We start from the raw sequence: 22,752 nt of genomic DNA on the forward strand, positions 1-22,752 counted from the left end.
AAGATTTAATAACGAAGTATTGGAGGTGTAGGACTTGCGAATTGACATGATGGTGAGCATTCTGATACATGGTCTGAAGAAGGGCCCGTTCGCATCGGCACTGGCTTGAGACCCGCCAGCAGGGACGGAGCAATTAATGGAGATGGCACAGAAATACATAGATGAGGAAGAAATGAATGCCATGAAGGATAATGAGTGGACAAGGGACCCAAGGCAATAGAAGGGTGAACGATCGAGAGACGGAAAGCAGCAATCTGAAAAAGATCGAGAACGGAGAGGACCATACTAGCCCAGGTATCACAGGTACACTCCCTTGACTACGACTAGAGAAAGAGTGATGACAATGGTGGAAAAGGAAGGTCTCCTGCAGTGGCCAGGTAAGATGCGTGATACACTTGCGAAGAAAAATTCTAATAAGTATTGCAAGTTCCACAAAGACAAGGGTCACAACACAGAAGATTGTTACCAATTGAAAGATGAGATCGAAAGGCTTAAAAGACAAGGATACTTCAAACACTTGATCGACAGGAGGATTGAAGCAGGAGATCGTAGTAGATCAAGGAGTCGCGAGCGACATCAAAAGGAGGATGCTGGAAAAAGTTTAGCTCGGGACAACACACCTACGAATGGGGTTATTCATACTATTTCGGATGGTCCGACGAACGAAGATTCATCAAGGGCGAGGAAAAGACATGCTAGAGAAAGCAGATTCAGATATGGAGAGCAGAAGATGCATGTGGAGTCGCAGGAAGACATTGTCTTTGGTGATAGAGATTTGAGTTCTGGTGTTCTCGACCAGAATGACCCAATAGTCATCAAGATGGATATAGCAAATTATCAGGTACATGAAGTGTTGATAGATAATGGCAGTTCAGTTGACATTATTTTTATTGATGTTCTCATAAAGATGGAGTTGGGGAACATAAAGCTGAAGCTAGTTTGAACACCCTTAGTTGGGTTCGGGGGTAGTGAGGTCGTGCCTAAAGGTGTGATGGATCTACCAGTTTCTTTAGGAGAGGAACCCAGAAGGAAGACGTGTATGATTCAATTTTTGGTAGTCGACAACCCATTTGCATACAATGTAGTATTGAGGCGATCGGAACTGAATAAATTTAAGGCAGTGGTGTCGACGTATCATCTAAAGATGAAGTTCCCTACAACACAAGGAATAGGGGAGGTGAAGTGCGATTAGCGAACGGCCAGGCAGTGCTATAACTTGGCCATTAAACAAGGAGAGACAACGAAGAAAGAGAAGAGGAAGGAAGAAATGAGCCAAAGCGAGGAGGTGAAGCGGGGAAAGATGGAAAGGCTCAAAGCGTCAGAGGAATACAAGGAAGTGGAGTTGATTTCAGGGGACTTTCAAAAGACGATCCGAATCGGGTCTCAAATGGCGACGAAGATAGAGACGTTGATGATTGATTTCTTGAGGAGAAACAACGACTTGTTTGCATGGAGTCCCTCGGATTTTCAAGGTATAGACCCTGAGGTAATTGTATATAGACTGAATATTGATCCGCACGTTAAACCGGTGAAACAAAAGAAGAGGATGTTCGGGGTCGAGCGAAACAAGATCATAGAAGGGGATGTTAGGAAGTTGCTGCAGGCCGGGTTCGTAAGGGAGATCCAGTATACGATTTGGCTCTCGAATGTGGTCATTGTTCCTAAAGCTGCGGAAAAATAGAGAATGTGCATGGATTTTACCGATCTCAATAAAGCGTGCCCAAAGGACCCGTACCCGCTCCCAAGGATCGATCTTTTGGTCGACTCAACTGCAGGGTGCGTGTTGTTCAGCATGATGGATGCGTACCAGGGTTATCACCAAATTTTTATGGCAAAAGAGGATGCAGAAAAAACTGCGTTCGTGACAGAGAAAAAAATTTATTGTTACAATGTTATGCCTTTCGGATTGAAGAACGCGGGTGCGACCTAACAGAGGCTGGTTAATCGAATGTTCAAGGACCACATAGGGAGCACGATGGAGGTGTATGTAGATGACATGTTGGTAAAAAGCAAACAAGAATGTGATCATTTGGCGCACTTGCGAACAGCTTTCAGTGTCATGCGATCCTATGGGATGAAGTTGAATCTAGCTAAATGTACCTTCGGGGTCCGAGGGGGTAAGTTTTTGGGCTATATGGTCAGTGAACGAGGAATAGAGGCGAATCCTAAAAAGATAAAAGCGATCATGCAGTTGGGATCGCCGAGATCGATAAAGGAAATGCAGAAGTCGACGGGGAAGGTCGCTTCATTGAATCGCTTCATTATCAGGTTAGCTGATCGAAATTTACCTTTCTTTAAGGTTTTGCGGAAGGTTAATGACTTCGAATGGAATGATGAGTGTGAGAGAGCTCTTTAGGAGCTAAAATTGTATTTGACTACCCCCTACTCTATAATCCCATGATTGGAGAGAGATTGTATGTATATTTAGCAGTTTCAGATAATGCTGTTAGCTCGGTGTTGGTTCGAGAAGATGGAAAGCATAGCCCCGTTTATTATGTGAGAAAAATGTTGCAAGGGGCAGAGAAGAAGTATATCCAGATCGAGAAACTTGCGTTGGCTTTGGTTACGACTGTGAGGAAGCTACGACCTTACTTCCAATCTTATCCTATTGTTGTACTGACTAACCATCCATTGAAGCAGGTTATGTCGAGACTAGACACGTCAGGTAGGATGGTCAAGTGGGCAGTCGAGTTGGGAGAATTTGACATAGAATTTCAAACGAGGAGTGCAGTCAAAGCACAAGTGTTTGTTGATTTTTTGATCGAGCTCACTGGTGAGCAACTAGAAAAAGATGAGAGATGGCTACTACATGTTGATGGGTCGTTGACCTCAAAGAATGGGGGAGCTGGAATCTGTATACAGGGCCCGAATGGCGTTGAGATCGAGATCGTTGTAAGGCTTAATTTTTTGACAACCAATAATGAAGCTGAATATGAAGCTCTAATCCAAGGATTGCAGACGGCATGGGATGGAGGTATAAGACAGGTAGATGTTTATACGGACTCACAATTGGTCGCGATGCAGGTACATGGCACTTATGAGACGCGAGAGTGGTCCATGATGCAATATTTGGCGAAGGTGAAGGAGATGATGGAAAAATTTGATAGATGTACCATTAACCAGATCCGAAGGGACGAAAATGCACGAGCGGATGCTTTGTCGAAATTTGGATCACTAGTGGAAGGAGTCAAGGAGAGAAAAATTACTGTTATGGTAAAATCACTCCCAGTGATAGATGAAAAGGTCGTTCATGCGGTCGAAGTTGCAGATTCTTGGAAAACACCCTTCATTTGATACCTTGAAAAATGGGGAATTCCCTAGTGATCCGATTGCAGCAAGGAGGCTATAGTTTAAGGCTAATCGTTTCATGATGCTTGGAGATGAACTATACAAGAGAACTCCCGAGGGCATTTTGTTGAAGTATTTGGATGGTGAGAGGTCGCAGTATGTGATGAAAGAAATACATGAAGGCAGCTGTGGAAACCATTCAGGGGGAAGATCGTTGGCCCAGAAGATCTTTAGGTAAGGCTATTTTTGGCCCACTATGGTGGAAGATGCGAAGGAATTTACCAAGAAATGTGAAAGTTGCCTGAAGTATGCAGGATTGCTGCATTCCCCTACGACCCTATTAGAGCCATTGAAGGTCACATGTCCTTTTGACCAATGGGGAATAGACATTGTTGGTCCGTTTACTCAGGCAGTGGCCCAGAAAAAGTTCTTAATTGTTTCTGTTGAATACTTTTCCAAGTGGGTAGAAGCTGAAGCTTTGGCAAAAATCTCTGAAAAAGAGGTAATCAATTTTATTTGAAAAAATATTATATGCAGGTTCGGGATCCCACGGGTCCTGGTATCAGACAATGGAATTCAATTCCAAGACAAGAAGATCATAGCATGGTGTAAGGTGTTGAAAATTCAACAGAACTTTACAGCGGTCGCGAACCCTCAAGCGAATGGGCAAGTTGAAATCACGAACCGAACATTGTTGCAGTATTTAAAGACCAGGCTAGAAGGAGCAAAGGGGGCGTGGGTCGAAGAATTGCCGGGAGTGCTCTGGGCATATCGAACGACCCCACGAACAGCTACTGGTGAGACTCCCTTTTGTTTGGTCTACGGTAGTGAAGCTGTTATCCCTGCGAAAATAGGAGAGGAGACTGCCCCGAGTCGCCCAGTATGAATCAGAGGGAAACTCTCATGAGCGGTCATTCGACCTTACAGTAATTGAGGAAGGTAGAGATCGCGCGTATGCTAAGATCTTGAGATATAAGAGCATGATGACCAGAAATTATAATCGAAAAGTGCGACCGAGGAGTTTTCAGGTTGGCGACTTGGTGTTGAAGAGAGTGGAAGTGTCAAAGCATATTGGAAAGCTTGATTCAACATGGAAAGGTCCATACAAAGTAGTAGAGATCAGACGGAAAGGAACATACATTCTATAAGACATAGAAGGGAAGAACCTGCGCGGCCATGGAATGTGCATAATTTGAAGAAATTTTATGCCTAGATGATGAACGTATGCGACCTACTAAGGTCTTGCCTGAAAAAGGCTTGAAATTGTCTGAAAAAGACACCGTAATAATGTCTAAAAAAGACGACCTGAAAAAAGGTTATTTCGCATGTACAATTCTATTTTATTTTCAAAGCTAACCTTAAAAAGGTCCACTAAGCAATCTGAAAAAGATTGCGGGATTTCTAACCTGAAAAAGGTTCACTAAGCAATCTGAAAAAGATTGTAGGACTTCTATCAGGAAAAATATTTATGAAGCAATCTGGCAAAGATCATGGTGTCTTAACTTCAAATTTAATTAAGCGATCTTGGAAGGAACCCTCCTAGTTTTACACGAAGTAAAGCAATCTAATAGTCGGACGATTTGGAAATGAAGAGATAATTCCGGTTGCTTGAAGGTCAGTTGAACAAAATATTTGGTATTGACAATCACAGCTTCATATACAAAAAAGGGAGTTGATCCCTACTTCACCATATCAGGCATCATAATTCAAGTACAAAAGAAAGTCAGCTAGCAGTGAATTACAAAAAGAAGTTTCTAATCCAACATCTATGAATGTGGAGATGGTAGTTCATCCATTAAAGGTGCAAATTCAGGAAAATCATCTTCAGGTGCTTGACCAGAGAGGTACGGCTCGAGATTTTTATCCAGGGATATATCTAGCTGATCAAGGTCAATACCTTGTGCAAACCCGTTGAGTTTCTGGATATGGCCTTGGCACTTCTCGGATCCCTCGAACATGAACTCTAATGCTTGATTCTCCACGGCCTCCTTGAAAGTTCGAGACTTAAGAAAATCGCGAGCACCATTCAAACGAGCTCGATCTAGCATCTCTTTATGCTCCTCGCTCTGTAGAAATTGGGTGCGGCCTTCAGTTAAACCCTGCTCTTTGCCCGATTCAAAGGCAGCTTCACGATCGCTTTGGGCCGTGGACCTCACTTCTTCCAATTCCTTCTCGGAAATTTTAAGTTTGGAAGAAAGTTCCATTTTCTCTCGAGCATCAGATTGCAGGGACTCAATCAGCGATTGTTGCTCCAAAATTTTCTTCTCCATCTCCAAAGCTCTTGCCTCTGCAACAACCTTGTCATGTCTCCAAATCAAGCATTGGAAAGAGAGATTATGGGCAAATGCCATGGCCTATCAAAGAAAGGAAGAGAATTAGCTGGGGAATGAGAAGTCAATTCATGAGTGATGAAATCGTTAGTTACTTGGGTTATGTTGTGCGCAAAGTGTTTCTCGATAGATGTATGTGAAGTTTGGGCAAGAATGACCTGATCCCGTTCGGGGCAAGCAACCCTATAGATTTCCTAGGAATCGTGTCCAGCTAGGGTCCGCAGAACACTGATATTTTTTAAGATCTTCCAATCGGGGACCTATTTCTCTCTAGACATTTCAGCGACCTGCGCAGAGGGAGATTGCTCGTGCCTTGTTTGTTGCCACACTTCTTGGAAGGCGGCAAACCTTCGGCGATTTTCGGGTTCGGCGGCTCTGTCAGCAGCGAGCTTGGCCTCTAGCCTACCTTGCCTAGCTGTTCTAGAAGAGGGATCGCTCTTGCTCTCTATGGGTTCTGCTGTAGAGGTCGCCTTCTTCTTGCCTCTCATCCTCTTGAGGCCACGATCCTCGGAGACCTCAACCACCTCTAGTTGTATGTTGGATGTATGATCCCCCACTTCAATTGGAGAGGTCGGTTGGTCAGAAGCTGTGGCGGTTGCTGGTGATGGAGCAGGAGTTACTGCAGGTTCTTTGGTTTTTCCTTTTGCAGTAGCTGCAGTACGCTTTAGTTTGCGGTCAACGGAAGGAGGTACCAAAACAGCGTTATGTAGTTGATGAGGTCGCTCTCGAACCCCTCCCCATAAGTTTTAGGTATTAGGAACTCTGATGCTTGATTCTCCTAGGCCTCCTTGAAAGTTCGAGATTTCAGAAAATCGCGAGCACTATTCAGACGAGCTCGATCTAGCATCACTTTATGCTCCTCGCTCTGTAGAAATTGGGTGCGGCCTTCAGTTAAACCCTGCTCTATGCTCGATTCAAAGGCAGCTTCACGATCGCTTTGGGCCGTGGACCTCACTTCTTCCAATTCCTTCTCGTAAATTTTAAGTTTGGAAGCAAGTTCCATTTTCTCTCGAGCATCAGATTGCAGGGACTCAATCAGCGATTGTTGCTCCAAAATTTTCTTCTCCACCACCAAAGCTCTTGCCTCTGCAACAACCTTGTCATGTCTCCACATCGAGCATTCGAGAGAGAGATTATGGGCAAAGGCCATGGCCTATAAAAGAAAGGAAGAGAATTAGTTGGGGAATGAGAAGTCAGTTCATGAGTGATGAGATCGTTAGTTACTTGGGTTATGTTGTGCGCGAAGTTCTTCTCGATAGATGTATGTGAAGTTTGGGCAAGAATGACCTGATCCCGTTCGAGGCAAGCAGCCCTATAGATTTTCCAGGAATCCTGTCCAGCTAAGGTCCGAAGAACACTGCTATTGTTTGAGATCTTCCAATCGGGGACCGTCTCTCCAGATATTTCAGCGACCCGGGCAGAGGGAGATCGCTCGTCTCTTGTTTGTTGCCACACTTCTTGGAAGGCGGCAAACCTTCGGCAGTTTTTGGGTTCAGCGGCTCGGTCAGCAGCGAGCTTGGGCTCTAGCCTACCTTGCCTAGCTGTTCTAGAAGAGGGATCGCTCTTGCTCTATCTGGGTTTTGCTGTAGAGGTCGCCATCTTCTTGCCTCTCTTCCTCTTGAGGCCATGATCCTCAGAGACCTCAACCACCTCGAGTTGTATGTTGGATGTATGATCCCCCACTTCAATCGGAGAGGCCGGTTGGTCAGAAGCTGTGGCGGTTGCTGGTGATGTAGTAGGAGTTACTGCAGGTTCTTTGGTTTTTCCTTTCGCAGCAGCTGCAGTACGCTTTACTTTGCGGTCAACGGAAGGAGGTAGTGTTCTCTTCTTAGCTCTGGCTTTGTTCGCGATTCTGGCAAGCATGATTTTAGATTCTGCAAAGGAGTCAGTTAGAAGATCGCTTAAGGGAATAAGAAACAAAAGAATGAGATTTCTGAAATCACCTAATGAGCCTTTGACTAGAATAGGAGCAGAGGAGAGGCCCGCGAGCTTCAACACTTTCTCCTGTAGTAGTACTTTTGGAAGGTACCAAAACAGCGTTATGTAGTTGATGAGGTCGCTCTCGAACCCCTCGCCATAAGTTTTAGGTATTAGGAACTCTGATGCTTGATTCTCCTAGGCCTCCTTGAAAGTTCGAGACTTCAGAAAATCGCGAGCACCATTCAGACGAGCTTGATCTAGCATCACTTTATGCTCCTCGCTCTGTAGAAATTGGGTGCGCCCTTCAGTTAAACCCTGCTCTATGCTCGATTCAAAGGCAGCTTCACGATCGCTTTGGGCCGTGGACCTCACTTCTTCCAATTCCTTCTCGGAAATTTTAAGTTTGGAAGCAAGTTCCATTTTCTCTCGAGTATCAAATTGCAGGGACTCAATCAGCGATTGTTGCTCCAAAATTTTCTTCTCCATCACCAAAGCTCTTGCCTCTGCAACAACCTTGTCATGTCTCCACATCGAGCATTGGAGAGAGAGATTATGGGCAAAGGCCATGGCCTATCAAAGAAAGAAAGAGAATTAGTTGGGGAATGAGGAGTCGGTTCATGAGTGATGAGATCGTTAGTTACTTGGGTTATGTTGTGCGCGAAGTTCTTCTCGATAGATGTATGTGATGTTAGGGCAAGAATGACCTGATCCCGTTCGAGGCAAGCAGCCCTATAGATTTCCCAGGAATCCTGTCCAGCTAAGGTCCGAAGAACATTGCTATTTTTTGAGATCTTCCAATCGGGGACCGTCTCTCCAGATATTTCAGCGACCCGGGCAGAGGGAGATCACTCGTCTCTTGTTTGTTGCCACACTTCTTGGAAGGCGGCAAACCTTCGGCAGTTTTTGGGTTCGGCGGCTCGGTCAGCAGCGAGCTTGGCCTCTAGCCTACCTTGCCTAGCTGTTCTAGAAGAGGGATCGCTCTTGCTTTATCTGGGTTTTGCTGTAGAGGTCGCCTTCTTCTTGCCTCTCTTCCTCTTGAGGCCATGATCCTCAGAGACCTCAACCACCTCGAGTTGTATGTTGGATGTATGATCCCCCACTTCAATCGGAGAGGTCGGTTGGTCAGAAGCTGTGGCGGTTGCTGGTGATGTAGTAGGAGTTACTGCAGGTTCTTTGGTTTTTCCTTTCGCAGCAGCTGCAGTACGCTTTAGTTTGCGGTCAACAGAAGGAGGTAGTGTTCCCTTCTTAGCTCTGGCTTTGTTCGCGATTCTGGCAAGCATGATTTCAGATTCTGCAAAGGAGTCAGTTAGAAGATCGCTTAAGGGAATAAGAAACAAAAGAATGAGACTTCTGAAATCACCTAATGAGTCTTTGACTCGAATAGGAGTAGGGGAGAGGCCCGCGAGCTTCAACAATTTCTCCTGTAGTAGTACTTTTGGAAGGTACCAAAACAGCGTTATGTAGTTGATGAGGTCGCTTTCGAACCCCTCCGCATAAGTTTTAGGTTTTGGGAACTCTGATGCTTGATTCTCCACGGCCTCGTTGAAAGTTCAAGACTTTAGAAAATCGCGAGCACCATTCAGACGAGCTCGATCTAGCATCTCTTTATGCTCCTAGCTCTGTAGAAATTGGGTGCGGCCTTCAGTTAAACTCTGCTCTCTGCCCGATTCAAAGGCAGCTTCATGATTGCTTTGGGCCGTGGACCTCACTTCTTCCAATTTCTTCTCGGAAATTTTAAGTTTAGAAGCAAGTTCCATTTTCTCTCGAGCATCAGATTGCAGGGACTCAATCAGCGATTGTTGCTCCAAAATTTTCTTCTCCATCTCCAAAGCTCTTGCCTCTGCAACAACCTTGTCATGTCTCCACATCGAGCATTGGGGAGAGAGATTATGGGCAAAGGCCATGGCCTATCAAAGAAAGGAAGAGAATTAGCTGGGGAATGAGAAGTCAGTTCATGAGTGATGAGATCGTTAGTTACCTGGGTTATGTTGTGCGCGAAGTGCTTCTCGATAGATGTATGTGAAGTTTGGGCAAGAATGACTTGATCCCGTTCGAGGCAAGTAGCCCTATAGATTTCCCAGGAATCATGTCCAGCTAAGGTCTGCATAACACTGGTATTTTTTGAGATCTTCCAATCGGGGACCTATTTCTCTCTAGACATTTCAACGACCCGGGCAGAGGGAGATCGCTCGTCCCTTGTTTGTTGCCACACTTCTTGGAAGGCGGCAAACCTTCGGCGGTTTTTGGGTTCAGTGGCTCTGTCAGCAGCGAGCTTGGCCTCTAGCCTACCTTGCCTAGCTGTTCTGGAAGAGGGATCGCTCTTGCTCTCTGTGCGTTCTGCTGTAGAGGTCGCCTTCTTCTTGCCTCTCTTCCTCTTGAGGTCACGATCGTCGGAGACCTCAACCACCTCTATTTGTATGTTGGATGTATGATCCCCCACTTCAATCGGAGAGGTCGGTTGGTCAGAAGCTGTGGCGATTGCTGGTGATGGAGTAGGAGTTACTGCAGGTTCTTTGGTTTTTCCTTTCGCAGCAGTTGTAGCACGCTGTAGTTCGCGGTCAAAGGAAGTTGGTAGTGTTCCCTTTTTAGCTCTGGCTTTGTTCGCGATTCTGGCAAGCATGATTTCAGATTCTGCAAAGGAGTCAGTTAGAAGATCGCTTAAGGGAATAAGAAACAAAAGAATGAGACTTCTGAAATCACTTAATGAGCCTTTGAATGGAATAGTAGCAGGGGAGAGGCCCGCGAGCTTCAACACTTTCTCCTGTAGTAGTACTTTTGGAAGGTACCAAAACAGTGTTATGTAGTTGATGAGGTCGCTTTCAAACCCCTCCCCATAAGTTTTAGGTTTTGGGTTTAGACTCACACCAACCCAGGTAAAAGTCCCAAGATTTACCAGGTGGAGGTCGAAGAAAGATATACCTATCACGCCAAGGACCGACATTAAACCTTAGGTCGTCCAGATAACGACAGTCCTTACGTGTGGTTAGATAGAACCACCCAGTTTCTCCCGATATTTTGGAAGCGGTGATATTGTACAGTGACCAGAAATTATTAAAGGTAGGGGGTAGATCAAGGTGTTTCATGACGATAATGAAAAGAAGTATGTGGCTAATAGAATTGGGGGATAATTGCATGGGACAGACGCCTGGACGGACAAGGATATTATTCACTTCGTGGGGTAACGGAAATCGCAATCCTGTATCTAAGTGGAGAGTGGACAATGCACAATAGCCCTCTGGGGGTTGATGCATGCGATCAAAAGAACGAGGAATCATGACATCATAATCAACAGGAATATTATATCTTCTTTTTAATTGCACAGGAGTAGTTTTAATGATGCTTACAATCCCTAACCACAGTTTTTGTTGCATCATGTTAGTATATTTTTTAAAAATAGGGACCTCATCAGAATCAGCGGTTCCTTCAGGGAGATTAGAATGAGGGGCAAGAATAGAAGAAGCGGGATCGCGGGAAGTACCAGCCGTCTCCCTTGGGGAGGTCGCTGACGATCCCAACATTGAGCTCGAAATGGAGCTCGATGCAGACTCAGATGCATACACAGGGATAGAGAGACTCTTGGACCTAGAAGACATGATATTGAAAGCTGGAATAAGAAGGGAATGAAGAGTAACTAGAAAGAGGAGAAAGTAGCTTGCAAGGGGAGATCGAATGCGATTAGCTGGTAGGGGCGGTCAAGGAAGTTCAAAGAGGGGACTATATATAGAGGAATATCTGAGGCAGCGCACCCTTCCACACATTACCGGATGATGACACGTGGGCAACAGCTGACGGTTTGGATCCCTCCATCTGACAAAACGCCTGTTCACTTCCCTTAGTGTCATTAATGACACTAAGAGAAGTGGGGGAGTAATGATGAGAGAGATTATCAAATTACCTAAATACCCCTGCTTTTTTAAAGCATTTATATATTCATAGTTGACTATTTTGACTATTTTGACCAATTTTGACCAGGGACTAAGTCATCTCTAAGGAAGGCCCTTGGGTTGGGATGACGTGACAGCATCTCAGTGGAGACACGTGTCGCTCTCCCAGATGGTACCGTACGGTTATAAATAGTTTCATTTATGATTATTCAAGAGAGGTTTTTATTTCTATTTTACCGCCATTTTCTGATTTAGTTCGACCACAGTGATCTTCGATCTCATCTTTTCGACCCCACTTTTCTAACTTAAGCATCAGAGGGCCATCGCCGAGGGCTACTCAGCTAGTCTCACGTTTGCTGTGTTCTCAGGATCCACTAACAGGTAGCTCGAAAGAAGGATCAAGCGACCCGACCTCGGGATCCAACTTTGCGACCCGATCCAAATTTTGTGCGACCTACATCAAGCTTAAATCTTGTCAATGTTCATTTTCATATTTTGAAACTGATCATTTCTTTTTTGTTAAGAATTTGCATCGTTATTATTGTTTTCTTTCTAGTATAAATATAAGATTATGACTTAAGTAATGCACAGAACACGACCAAAGCAAAGAAAAAGTGCATTAGTCATTTTGCCGTCAAATACAATCACGCGTGGCTTCTTAGTTGCAAGAAAAAAGAAACTAAAAAGTAGCCCTCCAGTCAATTAAGGTTTAGCAATAAAGCACTCATTATTTGCTCATTTTCAGGCATTTGCAAAGGCAAGAATGAGCTCAAGCTCTTCTTTTAGAAATAAATATTCTTAGGTATATTCAAAAGTTTAGTCATAAAAAAAAGGAGAATTTTGTAACAGTGATGCAAGTATCGAGCTTCTGAATTTACCCGAGAATAGGTAGAATATTTACTCCTGTAATAAGAACTTGAACGTCTTTTTTAGGTCTTTCTTTGCTGATGCTCTTCATTCTTACCTCTGCAATGTCTGAAAATGAAAACTCGAAGACAACCACTTTTCAGGAGGAGAATGGTGGTTTTTTTCTCCAAACAACCTTATGTGCTTGGTATATAAGGTTTTATATTGTATTCGACGAAAAAGACTAGTTTCATATTTGAGGGTCCAAAGTGAACTAATGGTATATATAACATGAGGATTAAAGGTGTAATTCTCCCCATAAAATCTTATCATAGAATAAATTTTAATTTCAATATTTGAAAGTAATACAAAAATAATAATAATAACTTATAAATACCACTTAGATTAATATTATATAGGAGCATAAAATCTAAAAATATATTCATGATTACATAATAGCAAACATAGTGATAGAGATAAAAATATTGGTGCTTCCTTTTGATTTCTCACTAAAGAAACTTAATATTTAATTATGGCTAATTATCATAATTAAAAATAATTACTCATAATAAATAGTCGTTGATCACGATCATGCAACGATTATTGACCGTAGTTTAAAGATTTGTCATGGCTAAATGCCATAACAAAAACATTTGATATGGCTCATAGCCATGACAAAAATAGTTTCTACGATGAATAATTTTTGCATTGATTTTTATTTAATCATAATTAATAATAATAATAATATTATTATTTACTATAATTTTAGTCCATAGCCAATAGTAAATTTTCTTATAGTGTATCTGATTTTTTTACTATTTCATATTCTACTACAAGGATATATTTTTTTAATAGATATATATAATATTTTTGCAAAGAATAATTAGTAGGAGTTAATAAATACAAAAGTAATAATTAGGAGGTTATCAATATGAAGTAATAAATATGGCAAGTAATTATAATAGGAGCATATTATATGTATAAAAATAATATATTCAAGGTTAATTTAGTTATACTAGAAAATGAAAGAAACTTTCAGCCATTCAGATTTTTAATATAGTATATAATATATTTTCATAAAAAAATGATATGATATTACTGACAGTTCTAATTAAATTGATTAAAAAATATATAACTATATAAAAAGTTAAAAAAATAAACATAAAAATATAACTAAAAATCAATTTAATTCAAACAAAAAATGTATTAGTGTAACACCATTGACAACAAAAAATAAAATTATTAATTTCATTCAAATGAAAAGGTATATTAATTAAATTGACGCTGCTATAATATACATAAAAAACACAATCTTATTCACTAATTTAAATATATTCTTATTTTTACAGGAAAATTTATATAAAGTTAAATCACACGTTTTTCACTTAAAATAGAGAAATTAAAATGAAAATAAAACCAAATTAAGTAATAATATTTTTTCAGTGATGAATACACATTCTCTTGTGAACCAGAAACTACATTTTCCTTTAGTGTTCTTTATGAAAAATTCTAGAAACTTTATTATCGCTTTTTTATAGCATGTGCCCGACACGTGCTTTTTAATTTAAATTCTAGAACCAGAAACTGTATTATTAAAGTTCCAGAATACATGAGGTTTTAATTTCACTGTTCAGGAATAAAATCTTACCCTTTTAACATAATCAAAAAATCAAAGTTTCTAGATAATTAGGTTTGGTCTCAGCAACCCAACATTAATTAACTAACTATATGCATACAAAGTGTCAAAACTCCTATTTCAGTAGCTACGCTATGTGTGTATATATATGTATATACATATGGCAACTAGCTCAAGAAGATATAATTATAATACCAATAATCTGATTTAGGTAAATATATCTATATATATATATAGCCCCAGTAATTAATTAAATTGGTACATTCTGCTCTACCCACCCTCCCTGCATAATTTTCGTATTGTATATTTTATATTTTGGTGTTTGAATATTTTATCTTTTTAGGGTAGTAAATAAATTTGGTAATTTTTCAATTTTGCACAATTTTGGTCTTCTAGTGGTCGGAATTTGTAAATATTGTCGGAGAAAAACATGTGATCTACACTTGCTTCTTTTTAATTTGGGAGTTTTTTTGTTCCTATTGATCAATTTAATGGACCAAAATTATAAAAAATTATATGTTACAGGACCTATTTCCTACCATGGAACGACAAAAGAGTAAAACGTTAAAATGCAAAAGATACAGAACCTAAAATTTGCTTCAATTCTAGCAGAAATTAACCAATGGGAAGAAAAGTCCCAAATTAAAAAAAGCACAGGCACATGCTTTCTTCTGATAATATTTGCAAGCTCTCGAACAAAAGGACCAAAATCGTAAAAATATAAAAAATTACAAGACCTATATTTACTATCCTAAAAAAATTAAAGGACTGTAACGCCAAAATACAAAAAATATATTGCATTCGGTCCCTCCCTCCCTATATAACTGTAGCTAGAAGACTTGATCACTTGTATGATTTTCTTGAATGCTTTCCCTACACAATTAGAAAGAGATGTAATAAGACAAAGTAGTTGCATGCATGAATCTTACAACTTTATGATTTCATCAGACCTGTAAGAAGCTGAAGTTGGATCCACATCTTGTTGTACCATTTCAAGGTAGGTAGTTAAAAAATGTACACTAGCAACAGCTTGAGGGCAAATTCTTCTTGGAGGAATCATGGTGCTGAGAGGTTTTCCAATTCAACACGAGAAGAGGACGATGAAGAAGCTCTGAAATGGGCTGCCCTGGAAAAGCTCCCGACGTTTGATCGTTTGAGAAAAGGGCTTTTGCTCGGGTCGAGAGGCGCTGCCAATGAGGTCGACATAGACGAACTTGGATTTCAAGAACGCCGAGATTTGCTGGAGAGGCTGGTTAGGGTTGCGGAAGAAGACAATGAGAAGTTTCTTCTGAAGCTCAAGAAACGAATTGACAGGTAATAATCTCATGACCTTATACCTGATTTTGGTCACACTTTAGTCATTTTCACTTGCCGTTAAAGCTCAAGAATATTTTGTATGTATTAGTATTTTCACATATATAGGGCGAACAAAGCGATTGACGCGTGTTCAATGATTTGATCAGAGTTGGAATAGAGTTGCCGAGGATTGAAGTGAGATTCGAGCACTTGAAAGTTGAGACAGAAGCTTATGCGGGCAGCAGAGCCTTGCCTTCTTTCATGAACTTCTATGCCAATATCTTGGAGGTAAGAGAGTTGTCAACTTCTCATCAATCATACATCCGTGTAATATATATATATATGTGTGTGTGTGTGTGTGTGTGTTCTTTCTTACAACATGAATTTAAATCTAATTAACCATGATGTTTTGTCTCCAAGGAATTCTCAAGCTATCTCCGAATATTACCAAGCAGAAAGCAGCCACTGACAATCTTGAACGATGTCAGTGGAATCTTGAAGCCTGGCCGGTAAACTTCCTTCACTACCAAATTTGCTTGTAACCCATCAGGCAGTATGGAAAATTCTTATCCGGAACAGATTTAATCGAATCAAATTAATCACGTAGCAACAGTAATACACTTGCATTGGTGTATGATTCACTTTTTCTAGATTGTACATCACAATAAATATATTACACTTACTATATAATTGATTCAGTATTAATCAAACCCGATTTGATTTAGAATTTTTCTGCCCCTACATATATGGTTGTCTATGAATTTATGATATCACTCGCTCTCTCTCTCTTGGGGTTTGCAGCATGACACTGCTTTTAGGGCCGCCGGGTTGTGGGAAGACAACGCTGTTGTTGGCTTTGGCTGGGATGCTTGATCCTAAACTCAAGGTTAGGTCGCCAAACATATAAATTGCACCTTGCTCCCTCAAAGTAGTATTTATTGCACTTTACACCCCTACAAATAAAGGGGTATAATGGACACAAAAAGTTTACTGCTCCCTCAAAGTAGTATTTATTGCACTTTACACCCCTACACATACTTACTAAGGGGTATAATGGTCACAAAAAGTTGACTTTTTTCATCCAAAAGCTGTTGATGTAGTCATGTAATTTTAACATGATATTTAAGGAAAAAGAAGGCCATTTCACCAAAATTGCAGTAGTGAAGAACTTATGAACTAGTAAGTTTGTTCTCAAATATGCAAGACAGTGTATATTTAGTGAGAAATGCAATTTTGATCCTCTAATTTGAGAGGGAATATTTTAGTTTTGCATGAATTGATTTTTATAAATTAGTCCTGTAATTTTAAAATTTTGGCAATTTTAATTCTTTTTCAACCAAATTGACCGAAAAAGTTGCATGTACTTTGCATATGACCCAATTAAATTGGGGACTTCGGCAAAAACGGATTAAAATTATCGAAATTTTAAAGTTACAGGACTAGATTGAAAAAATTCTTTGTGCATGACAAAAAATGTCACCCTCTTAAATTACAGGACTAAAATTGCATTTTCCCTGTAGATTTAAGTATACATGCAAGTAAAAATCAATGTTATACGTGGATATAAATAGACATAAATATAATATAATCATCATAGAATATACAAGAATAATAATCCAAATGTAAAATAGGCAGGAATAACACTGATTGATCAAAAACCACAAAATAAACTAAAGATGCAAATTGAAATAATTTTAGAACTTGCAATATATATATGTATCTAAAATATGTTTCAAATATATACTAATTTTGACAATATAATATTTGCAATATGTATATAATTTACAAAGTGCCCGATAATCTACATTATACTTTTTGTCAATTTGAGAAAAAATATAATATTTAACCATAATTGCTGTGCAAAAATCTTATTTTATGTACTACAATTTCCTCATCAAAGCCTTAAACCGTAGAGCTCAAAGCTAAGGTTCTTGATCACCAGTTTTCTGGAACTGTGACATATAACGGACATGGGATGAAAGAATTCATACCGCAAAGAAGTGCTGCGTACATAAGCCAACACGATGTCCACCTTGGTGAGATGACTGTAAGAGAAACACTGGCATTCTCCGCAAGATGTCAAGGAGTTGGAAGCAATCATGGTTAGTCTCCAACTGCTGATTTTTTTACTAAGAAAAAGGGAAATGTTACATATATAGCTGTTTATAGCATGTGCTGGAAATCTTTGCAGAAATGCTGGCAGAGTTGTCAAGAAGAGAGAAGGAGGCAAACATAAAGCCTGATCCTGATGTGGATATATACATGAAAGTAAGATTTTGTAACTTACAGAGATTGAAGTAGTTTAAATACGAAAGTCGTGATTGTATTGCTTTTTTGATTGTTCAGGCGGCCGCTATAGAAGGTCAAGAAGCAAGTATTGTCACAGACTATATTCTCAAGGTAACGAGCGCGTGAATTAGTTCGTATTGATCAATGAGACAGAATAGGATATGTTGAGTTGAATTTGATTGTCTCTGCAGATATTGGGATTGGACATTTGTGCTGATACTTTGGTAGGAGATGAGATGACTAGAGGGATCTCCGGTGGGCAGAGGAAACGTGTTACGACAGGTGAAGATGGCTGTGCTTGTTTATTAACAAGGATTCATCATTGGTGGTTTAAGGTCTAAATTTGAATTTTCTTTAAAAAAAAAACACACAGGTGAGATGTTGGTTGGACCAGCAAAGGCACTTTTCATGGACGAGATATCGACTGGATTGGATAGTTCTACGACTTTCCAAGTTGTGAATTCCATTAGACAATCTATCCATATTTTGGAAGGGACTATTCTTGTTTCACTTCTGCAGCCAGAACCTGAGACATTTGATCTGTTTGATGACATCATCCTCATGTCTGAAGGACAGATTGTGTATCAAGGTCCGCGTGAAAATGTGCTCGAGTTCTTCCAGTCTATGGGGTTCAAGTGCCCCGAAAGAAAAGGGGTGGCTGACTTCTTGCAAGAAGTAGGCACCGCAAATACTATAAATCTGATGAGAGTTGATTGCTACTGTAATAAAACTTGGCTTGTATATGCAAGAATTTCAGTTTTCAGATATGAAATGGAAAAATTATTACTTGGTGCAGGTAACATCAGCGAAAGATCAGCAGCAGTACTGGGCAGATCATGAGAAGCCTTACAGGTTTATCACAGTCAAGGAATTTGCTGAAGCGTTCAAGTTATTTCACGTTGGGCAGAAACTAGACGGTAAGCTTGCAAACCCATTCGACAAGACTAAAAGCCACCCGGCCGCTTTGACAACTAAAGAATACGGTGTCAGCAAAATGGAGCTCCTGAAAGCTTGTGCCTCCAGAGAACTCTTACTGATGAGGAGGAACTCTTTTATCTATATCTTCAACCTTTCCCAGGTTAGTATATTGTAGTATTACATTTTAACACCTTGTCTTGGTTTTTATTTATTAACAATGATCTCTTGAATCTGCCTTTTCAGATTTCTCTAATGGGTCTCATAGCAACGACAGTCTTCCTTCGTCCTAAAATGCACCGTGACAACATACTAGATGGGAGGAAATTTTCTGGTGCTCTATTCTATACTGTTACTCAGGCTATGTTCAACGGTATGGCTGAGATAGCCATTCTCATTCAAAAGCTTCCGGTTTTCTATAAGCAAAGGAGTTATTTCTTTTTCCCTGCATGGGCATATGCTCTTCCCCTGTGGATATCAAAGATCCCTGTTAATGTTGTTGGAATAGCTGCCTTTACGGTGCTCACCTACTATGAGATCGGATTTGATCCAAATTTTGGAAGGTAAAGCATATGATAATTCGTATACTGAAAGTTTTGGTCTTTCTCATTGTATGAGTATTGATCTTGAATTTATCCTACAGATCTATCAAATATTTCTTGATACTCTTGCTTCAAATTGAAGCGGCATCCTCATTGTTTCGTCTGATTGGTGCAATCGGTAGGAACATGATCGTAGCCAACACATTTGGGTTCTTTGTATTGCTTCTTGTTTTTGCAATGAGTGGTTTTGTACTGTCAAGAGGTATATATGAAAATGTTTCAAATTTACGATTCCTAAAGGTGAAAGAGATTGATTTGACTTTGACTAATTCTTTTTCTCCTCATTTTCATCATTGCTTTTCTAGAGAATGTAAAGAAGTGGTGGATATGGGGTTATTACATATCACCAATGATGTACGCGGACAATGCAATCGTGGTGAATGAATTCACAGGTCACAGTTGGAGACACGTAAGTTTAGACATCTGGTGTGATCTTGCAGGTTCATGGTATTGATTCTTTTGTTGGAAACATGCTTGTGATGACATTCAAACTTCATTTTGCTTTTCAAAGGTTGTCTCAAACACAAGAGTATCATTGGGAGTCGAGGTTTTGAAGTCTCTGGGGTTTTTCTCCGGCTCATACTGGTACTGGATAGGAGTAGGGGCATTATCAGGCATGATATTGTTATTCAACTGCTTATGCATTCTGGCTCTGACTTACCTTGACCGTGAGTACTGCTGAAATTTTTCTTCTCGCCATATATTTCTTAGAAGCTTGCAGTAATACAATGTTAATATTGCAGCTCTGGGGAAACCTCAAGCTGTACTACCAGAAAATGATCATGAGAGTACTAAAAGAATTGGTGAGAATAGTCACAAAAGATGGATGTATAACTCGATTTTATACTTACTTTCAGGCTTTGATTAAAATCTTGAATGGGGTATTTCTTAACTGTTGAATGTCTGAATTTTGAGTGAAGAGCAAACCAAGAGGGATGTCGTTCTTCCGTTCGAACCACACTCCATAGCATTTGATGATGTCAAGTACTCTGTTGACATGCCGCAGGTAACTGAAATATCTGTTTGATAATTTCATGAAGCTGCACAAATTAATGTCTGAGAGTTTTACATTTGATGTATTCCTGAAAACTAGAAGAATAGTCATTGAAATGGGCTTGCAGGAAATGAAAAGTAGGGGTGCTACTGAAGATAGATTACTACTCTTGAAGGGTGTCAGTGGAGCTTTTAGGCCAGGTGTTCTCACAGCTCTAATGGGAGTTAGTGGGGCTGGTAAAACTACTCTTATGGACGTGCTGGCCGGTCGAAAAACAGCTGGATATATTGAGGGGAATATTACAATCTCCGGTTATCCAAAGAAGCAAGAGACATTTGCTCGGATTTCTGGATACTGTGAACAGAATGATATCCATTCTCCTTGTGTTACAGTTTATGAGTCCCTTCTTTTCTCAGCTTGGCTACGTTTACCTCCAGAAGTAGATTCTCAAACCAGAAAGGTGTGTCATTTTTAGGATGTTTTCTACTTTGCCAGCCCTTGAGTTCAAGCTGGACCTGAAAGAAATAAAAGAAACAAAGAAAGAGAGCTTGTGCCATAATGTCTTTGAACTCTGTATTTTTAGGCGTTCGTTGAGAATGTGATGGAACTCGTGGAGCTAACTTCACTAAGAGGAGGACTAGTCGGATTACCAGGGATTAATGGCCTATCAACAGAGCAGCGAAAGAGACTAACCATAGCAGTCGAGCTGGTGGCCAATCCTTCCATCATATTCATGGATGAACCAACTTCAGGATTAGATGCAAGAGCCGCTGCAATTGTGATGAGAACGGTCAGGAACACGGTGGACACAGGAAGGACGGTTGTCTGCACTATTCATCAGCCTAGCATCGACATATTTGAAGCTTTTGACGAGGCAAGATTCTTTTACAGATGGAAATAACTCATTGTTTTTTCTTTCCTATTTAATCTTTCTAAGATTTTCATAGTTTATTGGATTTGCAGCTGTTATTGATGAAGCGAGGGGGAGAAGAAATATACGTAGGGCCACTGGGTCGACACTCCTGTAATTTGATCCAGTATTTCGAGGTGAGTCAAGAAGAATAACAACGAAAAAAAAAAAAGCAAACTTTCCTACCATGAATGCCGAGTCAATAGTAAGTTACTACTTCAAGCTTATATCAAATCCAGGGAATCCAAGGAGTTCCAAAGATCAGGGACGGATACAATCCGGCAACCTGGATGCTGGAGGTAACATCTTCAGCCCAAGAAATGATGCTGGGGATCGATTTTGCTGAACTTTACAGAAACTCGGAACTCTACAGGTCCGTTTATTTACAATTTATTATTGTTACTTATATGAAACAACAAACCTGATAGTATATCATTTCAATGAAATCTTAGGAGAAATAAAGCTCTCATAAACGAGCTAAGTACTCCTCATCCTGGTAAGACAGACCTGCATTTCCAATCAGAGTATTCTCAGCCACTTTTAACTCAATGCATCGCTTGCCTATGGAAACAACACTGGTCGTACTGGCGCAATCCTCTTTACTCTGCAGTAAGAATTTTGTATACAGCCTTCCTAGCCCTCATGTTTGGATCAATGTTCTGGGATCTTGGTTCCAAGAAGTAAGCGAAAAAAATTAATTTGCAATCCCTTTCCAGAATTTCATGTTCATCACAAAATTCAAGTATCAATAGTTTTGATTTATTGAATTTCGTACGTTTCAGGGATACTCAGCAGGATGTTATCAATGCTATGGGGTCAATGTATGCATCTGTGTTCTTCTTAGGCGTCCAGCTCGCTTCATCGGTTCAGCCAGTGGTGGCTGTTGAACGAACGGTCTTTTACAGAGAACGGGCCGCTGGTTTGTATTCCGCCTTACCATATGCATTCGGGCAGGTGACTAATAAACAAGAACTTCTAGTTATTCTTCAGTTCAGTATATTACGCCATCCGCCACAACACAGACAACAGCACTTTCATCTGATCTTTTTTGCAGGCTGTCATTGAAGTTCCATACTGTTTTGCTCAGGCTATCATATACGGGACAATCGTATACGCAATGATCGGTTTTGAATGGACAGCTGCAAAGTACTTCTGGTACATATTCTTCATGTTCTTTACTTTACTCTACTTCACCTTTTACGGCATGATGGCCGTGGCCGCAACTCCTAATCAGCAAATAGCCCACATCATATCCTTCCTCTTTTACGCGTTGTGGAACCTCTTTTCAGGATTCGTCATTCCAAGACCCGTAAGTTCTTTCAAAATTCAATCTTTTCTACAACAACATAGTAAAATCAGGCAGATGCATGAACTAATGTATTGTAATATCTTTCTTTTTTCCGACATCGTCACCGCAGAGCACACCCGTGTGGTGGAGATGGTATCATTGGGCAAATCCTGTGGCCTGGACCCTTTACGGTTTAGTTGCATCACAGTATGGAGATGTAACAGATCAGCTAGACACAAAACAATCTGTTCAAGAATTCGTGAGAAGTTACTTTGGGTTCAGACACGATTTTTTAGGTGTTGTTGCTGCCGTGATTGTCGCGTTTGTAGCTGTCTTCGGTTTTATATTCGCGTTCTCTGTCAAGGCTTTCAATTTCCAGAAGCGATAAATATGTATTCACTAGTTTGTATAAAATACTTTTATCAAAGACATATATCTAGTGTAGATCATGAAACATTTTTCCTCACTTTTTACATTTATTGTTTGCTTGTGTTTGTTCAGTATGCGTAGGAGTGATGGAGCTAAGATTGTTGGTCTGCGGGGTTAAAAGATAA

The 22,752-nt window shown here is 40.4% G+C and overlaps 4 protein-coding genes across 4 annotated transcripts; all 4 read left to right on the forward strand.

Moving 5' to 3' along the window:
- The first annotated feature begins 343 nt into the window (after positions 1 to 343).
- Positions 344 to 943, forward strand: LOC105157596 (uncharacterized). The gene has a single exon (XM_011074007.1). It carries the CDS (start codon positions 344 to 346, stop codon positions 941 to 943), a length of 600 nt encoding a protein of 199 aa, XP_011072309.1.
- Positions 944 to 2,397: 1,454 nt separating this feature from the next.
- Positions 2,398 to 3,294, forward strand: LOC148788692 (uncharacterized). Its single transcript, XM_088878096.1, has one exon. The coding sequence runs from the start codon at positions 2,398 to 2,400 to the stop codon at positions 3,292 to 3,294; it is 897 nt and encodes a 298-aa protein (XP_088734222.1).
- A 250-nt stretch (positions 3,295 to 3,544) lies between these two features.
- Positions 3,545 to 4,174, forward strand: LOC148788693 (uncharacterized). Its single transcript, XM_088878097.1, has 2 exons — positions 3,545 to 3,790; positions 3,920 to 4,174. The coding sequence occupies exons 1-2, from the start codon at positions 3,545 to 3,547 to the stop codon at positions 4,172 to 4,174; spliced, it is 501 nt and encodes a 166-aa protein (XP_088734223.1).
- A 10,561-nt stretch (positions 4,175 to 14,735) lies between these two features.
- LOC105157557 (pleiotropic drug resistance protein 1) lies at positions 14,736 to 22,671 on the forward strand. The gene is made up of 24 exons (XM_088878948.1): positions 14,736 to 15,218; positions 15,368 to 15,488; positions 15,621 to 15,709; positions 16,002 to 16,086; positions 17,143 to 17,302; positions 17,392 to 17,468; positions 17,547 to 17,600; positions 17,681 to 17,771; positions 17,863 to 18,164; positions 18,286 to 18,567; positions 18,651 to 18,967; positions 19,048 to 19,208; positions 19,312 to 19,415; positions 19,518 to 19,674; positions 19,750 to 19,809; positions 19,927 to 20,012; positions 20,128 to 20,460; positions 20,584 to 20,874; positions 20,964 to 21,047; positions 21,150 to 21,283; positions 21,363 to 21,590; positions 21,693 to 21,864; positions 21,965 to 22,219; positions 22,329 to 22,671. Exons 1-24 carry the CDS (start codon positions 14,917 to 14,919, stop codon positions 22,584 to 22,586), a joined length of 4,203 nt encoding a protein of 1,400 aa, XP_088735074.1. The 5' UTR covers positions 14,736 to 14,916; the 3' UTR covers positions 22,587 to 22,671.
- Positions 22,672 to 22,752: the final 81 nt, after the last annotated feature.

Source organism: Sesamum indicum, linkage group LG3 (genome assembly GCF_026168435.1).
Source record: "Sesamum indicum cultivar Baizhima isolate 11 linkage group LG3, ASM2616843v1, whole genome shotgun sequence".
In the NCBI taxonomy this organism is placed as follows: domain Eukaryota; kingdom Viridiplantae; phylum Streptophyta; class Magnoliopsida; order Lamiales; family Pedaliaceae; genus Sesamum; species Sesamum indicum.